This window comes from Echiichthys vipera, assembly GCF_963691815.1.
Source record: "Echiichthys vipera genome assembly, chromosome: 18".
Classification (NCBI taxonomy): Eukaryota; Metazoa; Chordata; class Actinopteri; order Perciformes; family Trachinidae; genus Echiichthys; species Echiichthys vipera.
The window spans coordinates 5,696,802-5,709,898 of NC_139843.1; the positions used below are offsets into that span (position 1 = coordinate 5,696,802).

At 40.6% G+C, this 13,097-nt stretch overlaps 2 protein-coding genes across 2 annotated transcripts; one reads left to right on the forward strand and one right to left on the reverse strand.

Annotated features, from left to right (window-relative positions):
• On the reverse strand, window positions 1-2,092 carry coa3a (cytochrome C oxidase assembly factor 3a). Its single transcript, XM_083933367.1, has 2 exons — window positions 1,853-2,092; window positions 1-608 (listed from the first exon to the last, which is right to left on the reverse strand). Exons 1-2 carry the CDS (start codon window positions 2,046-2,048, stop codon window positions 505-507), a joined length of 300 nt encoding a protein of 99 aa, XP_083789493.1. The 5' UTR covers window positions 2,049-2,092; the 3' UTR covers window positions 1-504.
• An 829-nt stretch (window positions 2,093-2,921) lies between these two features.
• cntd1 (cyclin N-terminal domain containing 1) lies at window positions 2,922-7,969 on the forward strand (the record flags this gene model as incomplete). Its single annotated transcript, XM_083932158.1, has 7 exons — window positions 2,922-3,087; window positions 5,444-5,519; window positions 5,612-5,783; window positions 6,531-6,693; window positions 6,784-6,928; window positions 7,612-7,708; window positions 7,856-7,969. 7 exons carry the CDS (start codon window positions 2,922-2,924, stop codon window positions 7,967-7,969), a joined length of 933 nt encoding a protein of 310 aa, XP_083788284.1.
• Window positions 7,970-13,097: the final 5,128 nt, after the last annotated feature.

The following is a 13,097-nucleotide window of genomic DNA, read 5'->3' on the forward strand; positions in this document are numbered from 1 at the left end:
AATCATTACATTAGACTTTTATTTTACAAATGATTACTTTATCAACATAAATAGGTCTTAACAGGTTCATATGTGTCATTTCATGAGTGTCACTGGCATTTCATCTGTTCTTAAAAGGCCACTGTAGACTTAACATCATTATCTGACTGTAGTTTAGGATATGCCCCTTGAACTGTACGCACACCTCATGATCAGGGCTGGAAACTTGTTGGGTAGGGGTTGTATTTACTCTACAGTCTGGCATTCTGGGTAGCGTGGAAGGTCAGCGGATTGGTCCTTTACCACTGACAGGCAAACTTTAATCAAAATCAAGACACGTCTAGTTATAAGTCAGCAGCAGAACCACACATTTGACCTTCGCGATCAAGACAAAACAAAGTCCAGCGCTGTCTCAACATAAAGAAACAGCGTCAAGACATGGAATATCAACCAGTGGCATCCGTGTCCACATAAGTCCCATCTCAGTTACGTGCAGGACAACGACGGGCAGGCGACGAACGCGTCTCAGTTGGCACCGGTCTTTGGTTGCTGCAGTCTTGCGCGCTTCACCTCTTCATCCATTTCGTCCACGATCCGTTCCTGGGCGACTGAGTAAAATGTGTAGCCGTCTAGCAGGCGAGCAAGTGGTCAAGGCAAATATTTCACAGCAAAGAGGAAAATATAAACGTTACATTAGTGTAAAGCTGCAGCTAACCGTTAGTCTGAGTATCGATTTATCTGTCAATTATTGTCTTTATTCATCGACAGAGAATAAACAGAGAATATTAACACTTTAAGGTTGTTTCTATCCATTAAAAAAATCTAAACTTCCACATCCACAAATCAAAATGTACTGGATCCAAAATCCTGCTTCAATTGATTTACTGTCAAACCGAAACACTATTGAACCTCAATAAAACACTTAAACGATTTTAAAAAGCACCAAAATTCCAGAAGAACTGAATTTAATTTGAGCTTCTGGCAATTTGAATTGTATCTGACTGTATTTTGAGATGTATTTCTTTAATGTAATTTATGTTTTAAACTTTGCATCTATGTCTGCAGCAAGAACACCACTACCATAGGCATATATATATTTCACTACTGTGGAGAACGACACAACTTAAAATATATAAAGACATAAATGTATAAATACATAAATGCTGAAATAAATGCATGAATCAAATAAATAAAACTCAATAAATGCATAAATAAATGTATGTATAAATAGATACTTTACATTTATTCCTGTATGTATTCATACATACATATATGTATGTATCCACATGTTAATGAGGTAGGAGTTCCCAATTATTCATGCATTTATTTACTCCTGTATCTATTCATTCATATATTTATTAAGACTTAAGTGATGTTTAGTCCTCCATACGCTACGGGAGGAGACTGATGTAACACCCTGGAGTCATCATGCAGACTGACCGTGGCTCACCTTCCTTTGCCAAAAACAAGCTGTAACTTCAGAGACAGATTTACACAATAAATGACACTTTATGCAAACTAATGAACTACTTATGAGTTGTTTTTTAAATGCTTAAATTACTTTGCTAATGCGCTTCAAGCTGCTTTACAGTTAATGCTAGCATTACCTGGAACTTCCTGTCAGGCTAGCATGTTAGCATCCAATGAATAGCAAACTGTTACCTTATTAAAAGACATTTTAGCTTGACGTTTTAAATCTACAACCCCATCAAAATCAAGTAGTTATGTTTCAAACAGATAATGGTGAGACAAGCAAGCATTAGGCTTTATGCTTGGTTGTCCAACACCCAGGAACCCTTGAGTAACTTTAGCATGCTAGGCTAACGTTACATAGTTCACCTTGTGTTGACGTTAGTGCGCATGTCAAGGATACAAATTCCCATCACAAGCGCTCCGATGGCGAGTCCCGTCACAACGTTCCGCGCCCGCAGCTGCTGTGTTTTCTTCTTCCACTGCTGCAGCTCTACCTGTCGGATGAAGTGCAGCTGTTCCCGGGAAAGACCCTCTTTGTTGGGGTCTATCCTGGTCGCGACGCGAGCACTGGACACCTTCGGCGTCTCGTCGGCCATGTTCACAGTCAAGTGAGCTAGTTCAGCGACGGTTACACGAGCAGCTGACGTTCAACCTATGCGCTGATGCTGGGTGCGTCTATTTACTGAGCGATGAGGCCATCCGTATGTTTTGACATCTGCGCCGTCAAGCACCGAGTGAATTAAACTGTGCAACACCCAAAAGAGTCCCCAAACGGCAGCTATGGTTCCTACCCAGAGACGTTGGATCAGCCCCCCCATCAGTCCTCCTGAAAACAGCGTCAATGCCGCCATCTTGTGGAAAATACAAGATATACACATGATTTAGTTTTGGTTTTCAATTTAGTTTTTAAATAAATTCCCAATTTGTAGACTTGATTGTGATAAACGAAACGTCTGTACTTAAAGAAGACATCCCTTAATCACTGTTAAACGATTGTTAGATAGTGTTAAATTACCGTTAGTTAGTGTAAAACGACCGTTTGTCAGTGTAAAACGACCGTTAGTCAGTGTTAAACGACTGTTAGTCAGTGTTAAATTACCGTAAGTTAGTGTAAAACGAGCGTTAATCACTGTTAAACGACCGTTTGTCATTGTTAAACAACCGTTTGTCAGTGTTAAACGACTGTTAGTTAGTGTTAAAGTACCGTAAGTTAGTGTAAAACGACCGTTAGTCAATGTTAAACGACTGTTAGTTAGTGTAAAACGACCGTTAGTCAATGTTAAACGACTTTTAGTGTAAAACGACCGTTAGTCAATGTTAAACGACTGTTAGTCAGTGAAAAACGACCGTTAGTCAGTGTTAAACAACTGTTAGTTAGTGTAAAACGACCGTTAGTCAGTGTTAAATGACCGTTAGTCGGTGTCAAACGACTGATAGTCGGTGTTAAATGACCGTTAGTCGGTGTAAAAATGGCGAAACGTTTCTTTTCGCCGGTCCAAAGTGTAAGTCTTAAGTTCCGGGAAGCCCCCTTTGATCTACTCAATGATTTCCTTGTTAATCTCAACAAAAGGAACAAAGATAACCTCGTCAGTTTATCCGAATGTAACGGACACTTCAAAGACAGCAGAGTAATGGGTAAGTAAGCGGACTGACACAAAGACAGTTATTAAATATTGATGTAACAATCTGCTTTCTCACACTGTTCATTTTTATTTTAATATAATTATAGGCTACTAAAACGATAGTGCGAATCATACATCCAATATTTATATTTAAGTATTTACTATCGGTTTTTCAAATGTGCAAAATGTCAAAAACATTCAAATGGTCAAAATAATCATTTCAAAAAATACATTTGAGTAACAAATACTGTTTTAATTGAACGTTTCCTACGTCTTAACATCCGGCTACTGTGATATACATCTGATATGTGTAAATTAGTAGCTGGTGTTTTTAGTTTTCTAATGTCACACACATTAGTTCCCTCTTAATAAATGATTTACAGCTATTTCATTTGCTGCAGTTATAATATGAAACTGTATCTTCTGTTTTTGCTACTATATTTAAAATAACTGCATATAAATGAGTTATTATTCATAGACACAGCATGACCTGCTGTAATAATGAACTGTGGTGCATAATCATTCTGTAGTAATGTAAATAAATTTGTCAGCAGGTGGAATTGACCAAGCGCTGTAACCATCTCTACCTGCACCCTGTCATCACACTAAAGTCTGTCACACACCTGTTATTGTGATCCCTGTTATTATATATTATAGAGGCCAGATCTCCATAAATACTCCTGCAGGTATCAGTGTCCCAGCTGCAGCTCAGCAGACGGACCCACCACTGAGGAGGAGCAGATGGAGAGCAGCGTTAATGACTTCTAACGAACATCCATATGCTTCCTTGGAGTTCACACAACAGCTAACATGCCATTTATTTAAGTAAATCAATTAAGTGTACAGTAATTCTGTTAGAAGCTGTTTCTGCACCCAGTGTCAGTGCTGGCTTCCTTAGAGGAACCTGCCGTCCGCACAGATTTGAATGAACTTGCAAATACATACTTAAGTTTCCGTCAAACTGACTAAAAGAAGCTGGCGAGTCACAAATCACGATGCAGCTTTAGTGTTTTTGCAGGTGGGCGGTGTTGAGAAACCAACATGGTTGTGATTCACAGTTGTTTAATGCCTTAATTGTACGGCTCGCGTGTGATTTCACTCAAAAATAAGTTTAAAGAAAAGAGAATCCGGATTTCAAATACATATTCTTCACTTATAGTTTGTTTTTATATGATGACAGGGCTTTTTTCTCCGTATTCCCTGACGTCTTGATAGAATGCATTTCTATTTTTTTTATTGTAATATATGCAAATTAGCATCACCACAAAAAGCTCGTAACTGACAACAAATAACATAAATAATACCTTGAGAGAAATGGCTCTTATTTAATTTGATTAATTTGCAAAGAATGCTACGGTGCAAGCTGTAAGTTCACTGAGAGGGAACTATTAACTGCATGCCTTTGGTATAAGCCGTTATAATGTTTAACACATCCATTAATAACGCACAACTAACTATCATAACCAGGGCAAAAATGCAAAGTACATTTACAGAATTACAGGTTTTTTGAACACCGGACTGACATAATAAGGCCCAACCATGCAAAAAAATAATACTGTGATATTCTGCGTAAGCATGTAGAGAAATACTGTAACACTCATTTATGATCACACTGCCCAGCACTAATCACTAAACCTGAGTTACAGGCAAAAACGCGTTCAACTTGATTATAGCGCCACCTGCTGGTGCACATGTGTCATTTTTGGTGTCTGCCTTACGTGCAGCGGTCCTAACCAAAGTTCAAAGTTTCAACTCCATAACTTGTAAGGTGTAGGCTGCAGTATGAGTTTTAACAATGGAAAGACAAAATAATAAAAATAAATAAATAGAAATTCTTGTGAAGTCAATAGGGTTCCCAGCACAGCTTGTACTGGGAGCTACACTGCTGCTTGCATCGCGTGGCCCCGGCCCCCTTGGACCCCTAAAATATCCCTTTTCCCTAGATAATCGACAACAACACTGCTGTACGTTTTCTGCATTCAGTGGGCCACAGTGTTTCCAAGCAGACTGTCCTGGAGTCAGAGCTGATGGTCTTAAAAGGGAAAAATACTGTAATACTCATTTTTGATCACACTGCCTAGCTCTAATCTGAATCTGCGGAAAAACTAGTAACTGATTTGACCATATAAATGTTGTGTAATACAAATATAAAGTAGCATAAAATGGAAATACTCAAATAACATGAAAGTTCCTCAGGATTGTACTTCATTAAATGTTGTTTATGTTGTTATTTTCCACCACTGATGATCTCTCTCATCACATTTACTCCCTAATTAAATGTATTTTGTGTTCTCTTATTATAGTCTTATAAACTCTGTTCCAACATACGAGTTCACTCAAAGCAGCATTATTTATCTCCCTTTCACCAGAATACATCTTCCTGATAACTAAAGAACTAAGACTTGATCCGCTGGCTGGATACGACGCCATTGAATTACTGCAAAGGTGAGAAGGAGCGGCACATTTGCTTTTCCCCGCCACACCCATGCCAGTATTGATTTAACCGTGCCTTTATCTGAATTATTATCTCCCCCCAGGTTCATGGTCAAGCACCTCACGGATTTGTTGAGCACGCACACGCCTCCTGGTGCAGCTGCGGATCAACCAGGAAGTTACGAGGATGCTGTGTTTGACAAGGTCAAGGAGAAATTCCCCCTCATTGTCTTCACTTGCGTGCAACTCGCAAGCAAACTGTCTTTGCACAGTCAAGTAAGTTCTACAATGCCTATTATCACTTACTTTCAATACTCTGTGAATAGAAATGAACTGGACCTGCAAGCAGGTATCAACAGGGTCCAAGTCCCCCGTGCAACTCGGACCTGGCGACATGCAGAGGCAATGCAATTCGGACTCGCAGGTTCAGGCTTGAACGCAGCACAGATTGTAGTTTGAAAAAGAAAGTGTAGGTATTTGAAGAAGTAGATACTGCGTTTGTTCACATGAATAACAGCCCCAGCTTGTGGCTGATTGATGTCAGATTTTGCACAGACCCTCAGTGATGCTCGGGAAATAACTTTTATTATTTAAAGAAGCTTTTGCATATATCGTGATCCTGAAAAAAGACGAGGCGGAAATGGCCGTGGGCTATATCCCGAGATTCATGTATGTTCAGTGAAAGCCTGAATGCAAGAATTTTTAATGTGCGAGGTACGATGTGGGAGTTACATCAAAAACGCGTTCAACTTGATTATAGCGCCACCTGCTGGTGCACATGTGTAATTTTTGGTGTCTGCCGTATGTGCAGGGGTCTGAACCAAAGTTCAAAGTTTCCACTCCATAACTTGTACGGTGTAGGCTGCAGGATGAGTTTTACTGATGGAAAAATAAAATAATAAAAATAAACAAATGAAAATTCTTTAGGGTTCCCAGCACAGCTTGAACTGGGAGCCATGCTGCTGCTTGCATCGCGTGGCCCCTGCCCCCTTGGACCCCTAAAGGTTTCCTTTCTTTCCCTAGATAATCGACAACAACACTGCTGTACGTTTTCTGCATTCAGTGGGCCACAGTGTTTCCAAGCAGACTGTCCTGGAGTCAGAGCTGATGGTCTTAAAAGGGCTTGAATTCAGGCTAAATGCTCCTAACCCACTGACGTATCTAGAAATCCTTCTGGAGGTGCTTGGTAAGATAAAGATGAAATCAGTCTTGTGAAGATACTTCAGTCATATCCATTGAACAGCCGTCTTTGAAAGAGCTGACTAAACTTCCGTAGGACACAATGAGCCCTCCACCCCCGTGGAGCGCCTGTATCAGCTGTGCCACCACGTTCTCCAGTTCGTCAGCCTACAGCGGACTGCCATCTACGACTCCTTGTTAGTGACGACCACTGAGTGTGTCAACCCACCCAGAGAACAGAGGTATTACATTTCTCTTTCAGCCGCATTGTGATTTGTGTGGAACAGGTGCTTGCTGTCATGGTAGAATGGACAAGCTGCTCGACTGGCAGTTAAATATACGACAACCAGCTGAGAACTGACTGTTGTTTGCATTTCAAATTTTGTCTTATGCCGTCATGTTTCCCCTGGCTTGCCTCCCCCAACGCAGAGCTGTTAAATTATGACGGCCTGATATGGTTGTTGTTTAGGTTATTAAACATGCAATAACTGATTTCCTGGCCACTGGAGGCAGCGGAAGCAAGCTGTGAACACATCACTGACACCTTTCAGGATGGTAGGGTGTGAGCTTCCTGATAGCTCAGCTGTGGTTCCTCCATTGACTCCTTAGGGAAATAGCCGTCTCTTCTGCTGCTAAATGCTCCGCCACGGAGCACAGTAGCGTCTGACCACTACGCCGTGCATTTTACGTGTGGTAAAAGATACATGTGTACAACTCTACAAGGAACACAGCAGAATACACGCACAGCTCTACTTCATTTTAAATCCGGATTCAACCTTTTTTAAACCTAGTTTTGCTAAACTGATAAAAACTTATTTTAGATTAAATGAATCCTTGATTGTTCAACACAGATATATTAATTTGAACCATTAAAAATATAGTTTGTAGCAGCTTAAATACTAAATATAACTCTCTTTATAAACAGAGAGAAGTTTGTGACGGTGACTGAAGACTGCATGCTTCTTGGTGTTGGTGTCATCGCCGTGGCAACGTTCATCCTTTTTGTCAGAAAATGGAAAAAGGTAAAACATTTTTTATACCTCAAGTATTGGCACCTTAATTGTATTTGTTTTTAATGTTTTAAATGTCAAAATTGTGAACATAGTTAATGTTTTTGTGCACAGAAACATTATTGATGTAGGCTCATTCTTTCTTCTCGTGCATTTCAGGTCGTAAGAGAACTGAGCCACATCACAGGAATCTCAACCAGGAGCATCAAGGATTTCACTCATGTGATATTAATGCACATCGTAAGACCCAGTTCCTTTGTTACATCAACTTGAGTCTTGATAGGAATCATTCACTGAATCACGCTTTATACTATTAATGTTTATGGTTAAGGTTCATTTCTAGTTGTAGAAGTTGGTTCAGAACCTGCATCTGCTGTAAATGAGACATGTGGACTGAAACAAAGCAGCACCTGTGTACTGAAATACTTCATATATAAAGAGAGTGGTTAGTGGTTAGTTATTATAGAAATGAGTACTTATACTAACTAAATGTAACAGATGTTGTGTTAAACAATAACATAATCCTATTACTCTGTTTATCTCCATTGCTTTTACATTTCCTGTGCAACATTGATCTTCTCACTGGAGTTAGATGCAAAGTGTTTATTTTTAATACTCATTGTTCCACATCAGCCAAGATGTAAGAGTGTAATGAGTCACATGACACGGGTCAGTCGTTCCTCCTGAATCTTCTGAAAATCGACTGCCATATCCCAATCTGAGGACAGAATGAAAAACGCCACTTTATACAAAAAAAATGTCACTTTCCTTTTTCTACAAATAAAAAAAACAGCGTTCTTCAGTTTCATAGAATGTTTGAAGCCAGAAAAATATAATGTTCATCATATCAATCATATGTTTTTATCTGGTTTGACTCATGCACTTTTGGAGGAATATCCATATCAGGGTAATAATTAACTTTATAGTTAAAGGCAATTACATCACATATCAAAGTGCTGTAAATATCAGTCTATTTATAGTGGTAATCATTCAACAACAGTCTCTTGCGGTGTCTTTATGATGAGTCAGAAACAAAAATGTAATGGACGGGCAGAAATGGCCCCCAAGATCAAAAGGCCTAACTGTAGATTAAATCATTATACTGTATTTTTGTTTAATTAATTAAACTTCCATTTACTTTTTAAAAACACATTACTACTGCAGTGCATTATGGGTGATAAACAGTCGTATTGGAATCCTGCGCCGTGGGTAAGTTGGTTTTTGGTTCGTTCGGACAGAAATTGAGCGATAACTGTTATTTGTTGTTGTATGTTTCCTATGATTTGTATGAACTATCAGCATTTACCATTGATATTGACTCTCAGGATTGGTAGTTTGATTGCTCTATTTTACCATCTTAATTAATTGCATTTATTGTTGATGGCAACATGCTATTACAAAGATACTGGAACTGTTGCACTATATGATCACAACAGAGTGACCCATAGTAGTATGGGGATTCATGCCGTGTGTGTGTGTGTCCCATTGTTACAGTGTTACAGAATAAACCACTTTGAATGCTCCATCCATTTTTGACTTCGGTCAAGTGTTGACGTAGGCAGATGAGATCACATTGGCACATGGTGGTGATAACTGTGTGCACTAATTACTGTTATATAGTTTAAATGGCCCGTGTTTTTAGTCAGTGAGGGCAAAAGTTCCCCACACTGGACCGTCTAACTGCAGCATTCAGGGTTCCTGCCCTCCAAATACCTCAGTGCTAATATGCTCTCTCTATGCTTCTTTTGTGGTCGTCACATTGTTTACAATAGTATATTAAATGAAAAATCAGAAAATCCTTTGCTTTGAGAATGTATAGTTACCCTGTTGACTGTTATTCCACCAAAGATAACGTCAGAGTTCACCTAAAAACGGGGAATGAAGACAAAACAGTTACAATTCTGTTGAAGCGACATATTTTATTTGATCTTGTCCGTCGGGTGATTCTGTCTCAGTTTACCCGATGTTCTCTGTAATATTCGTCAAAGTTCAGTGTCCTTATGTCCACTTTCAGCTTCCCCTGACAGACTTCACATATTCGGATAGTATAGGGCCCCGTCCCTGCAAAACATATCAACAATGATCAATGAATGTCCTAAAAAATATTATTTTCCATTCCACTTCTTTGTGACAGTATCTTATCCTGCTGATCAGTCAGACTGTGGCGAGTTAAACTTAACTCCACTGGCTACCTACTCACCCATCTCCACTTTGGCCTTGATACATGCCTTCAGACAGTCGATGTGAATGAACCGCGCACTTCCTGAACACAGGCACGGGGATATCAGCGGGTTGGTGGGTGAACCGTCGGCACCTTCACGGCAGATCCGACACTGGTCCTCTTCCTCCGCTTCGGAAATCTCATCTAACCCTAATAACCTTTAAAGAGAAGCACACAACTCACATTCAACACCTTTTATTCGTATCTGAATCAGGATGTTATGATGGAATATTTTGAATGAAAGCTCGGTAATTTAACTGTACAATTCAATTACTAATACCAATAGGGCCGCTGTCAATTGGCGCTTATTTTGAGGTTAGGACAGGGTCTATGCCATCCCAATTTAGGATGATTCCTAACTTTAGAAATTCCCACATTAGGACAGTTCTGTAATAGCTAAATTCCTATCTGAAGAGGGTCCCCCCCCCTTAAACAGGGTTGGGCAGTTCTGGTACTGGAGAGCCACTGTCCTGCATGTTTTAGGCTTCTCCCTACCCTAACACACCTGAGTCTAACCATAATCAAACTGCGACAAGCTTCAGCTGCTTGATAACGAGAAGAGCATTAAACATGCAGAACAGTAGCCCTCCAGGACCAGAATTGCCCAACCCTGCCCTAAATTTCATCTTAAATGGACACAAGATTTCAGACTTTTGTAATGTGGCGACTTCTAGTTTTTTTTTAAATGAATCTACTAGAAAAAGCATTCTATTCCTCATATGATCACCTTTGTTTGGGTTTGCATATATCCTCTCTGTTGGTATATTTTAGAGACTTTTTGTCTTTAGCAGCAGAAGCTTACCAGGCTTTTTTCAGGCGATCTGCAATGCGCGTTGCCTCTGTGATGTAACGGCACGTCATATCGTCCACGTTGGAATTATCCGGCAGTCCAGAGGTGCTTAGACGGCAGGCCTCAGTGGAAGACTTCAGTGTATCGGTTGCAGAAAGGTCCTCCTCAATATTGGCCAGGGGAGACTGATTCAGACAGAAGCTAGTCCTGGTTGGACAGTCCGAGCTTAGCCCGCTGTTTCGATGTCGCCTCGTTTGCTCCAGGGGAGGACTGAGAATGTATTCGTCATGTCCGGAGGGTGAAACCGTTGATGTACTAAAGTGTGAAATGAGAGTCTCTGGGCTATGTGGGCTGGGAAAGATGCGACCGGGGGCCGTGCCGGACCGAGAAACCATCAACGGATTGAGGGCCTCTCTATATTTGACTAGTAGTGAGTCTAGTAGGTCATCATCTGACGACGACGAGGATGACGACTTCAACAATGACGACTTCGACAATGACGACTTCGACAATGACGACTCCGACAATGACGACTCCGACAATGACGACTCTGACAATGACGACTCCGACAATGACGATGACGACAATGACGACGGCGACAATGACGATGACAACAATGACGATGGCGACAATGACGATGACAACAATGACGATGGCGACAATGACGATGACAACAATGACGATGACGACGACTCAGGTGCTCTGCAGACTGGTGGTACATATTCACATCTGGGAACATGTGGGAAAGTGGTGGTAGCGCCCAGGAACTCCTTGCGATGCTCATATCTATTTAGGATATCTCGAATCTGGCTCTTCAGGACTTCTTGGCTTTGTGGTGTTTGCTTCTTTTCTTCCCAATTGGTGAATCCGTGTAATTCGCTGAGTTTCACATTCCCGTGGTGTTCTTTGTTGCCTTGGAAAAAGGAGATGAAGACAAAAAAGAAAAGCTGTGGTCGGAAAGATATCACACATAATAAAGACACAGTGGATATCAAAAGAACAGTTAATGAAACTAGGAACTAAAGGTTCCTTACTAAAGGTAGTGAGAAAACTGGCCAGTAGTGTGCTGCTGCTGTATAACCTGCAGCACAAAATGCTTCCTGGAAAACTTACAGCTGGATGCCAGGGGGGATTTTTCTCTGTGGGGAATCTTTGAAGTCGCTGCCAGCTCTGCAGTCACGCTCGGGGTTGCACTGGAGATAGCCTGAAGGCAGGACACCGGGCCGTTATTACAGGGGCTCCTTGGCTCAGACGAAGCACTTTTCTCCGAGCTGCGGGGGGACGTCTGCAGGAGGCAAGCAAAGAGGTTTTGAAGTGTAATTGTGTATTACTTCAGAGGGGCGCTTGATGCGGCTCTACTGAAACCGTGGTAGAAAGTGCGGCTGTTGTCATTTCTAATTCATCAAATGGTGTAAGTTGTTGTTGTGGTTGATGTCTAAATTGTCACCTTGGAGGCTTTCCTTTTAGATGACATAGTGTGGGATGGTTTCGTGCCAGGACTCTTTGGTTTCACCTTTGTATCTGCCTTCTCCTCGTCCGACCTTCGATCCTGATCCTGACAGATTGAAAGGAGGCGATGAGGACACAGAAAGTTTTCTGTTTTAACTGTTCAGCAGCGTTCATTTACCTGATGAGCCGAATCTCGTCGTTTCTTCCGCAACCAAAACATTTTCAGCATTGCTGAGGTTGTCAGCGCCCTGCCGCTCCTGGTTTCGAGATACAACGCTGGAACACAAAGTAGTTCACACTGTCAGGAGCACGATGACAACCTAACAGATGGGGATCCAGCTAATGCAGGCGCAGGTGTGAAATAATCCTGTGAAAAGCAGAACTGCAGCAAGGTGGAACAGGTGTATCTGCTGTCAGGCGTATTAAAGGGTGTTTTCTATTTGCACTATTTTTTCTACTGTGCACCAAACTCATTATAGCAGTTTTGCGAACACCATTTTTCTTGAAATGTTACTTCTAATAAAAAAAATACGTTAGAAAAGTACTTGAGACATGCTGTGACATTAACACATTGGTGTGTAAATATTGTTTTATACCCTATTGTGTACAGATTCTGAATTTTAATGCATATTTTGGTGCATCGTCCATTTTTGTCATTATTTCATATTTTGATTATTGTCAGCAATTTTGGGCCGAAGTGTTCTTCATTTTAATTTTGACTTCTTCTTATTACACACTAGCTATTGACATTTTGCATGTATAAACATCATTGTTTAGCAAAATGTTCAATTGTACTGGTTGCTATTCACCATTTTCTCTCTTTTTTTGTATATGTCCGAGGCTAAATTCAAATCTAAGTATACTTACACACAAATACTTGTCTCAGATGTACGGTATATGTATGAATGTCAGTTTGTGAGAGAGATTTTGTTTCCAAAATG

Excerpts from the sequence above, each read along its gene's own strand:
- coa3a (XM_083933367.1), bottom strand. The coding sequence starts at position 2,048 with ATGGCCGACGAGACGCCGAAGGTGTCCAGTGCTCGCGTCGCGACCAGG. Across the intron at positions 609-1,852 it reads AGCGCTTGTGATGGGAATTT|ACGGCTACACATTTTACTCA; the intron begins GTATCCTTGACA and ends CTCGCCTGCTAG.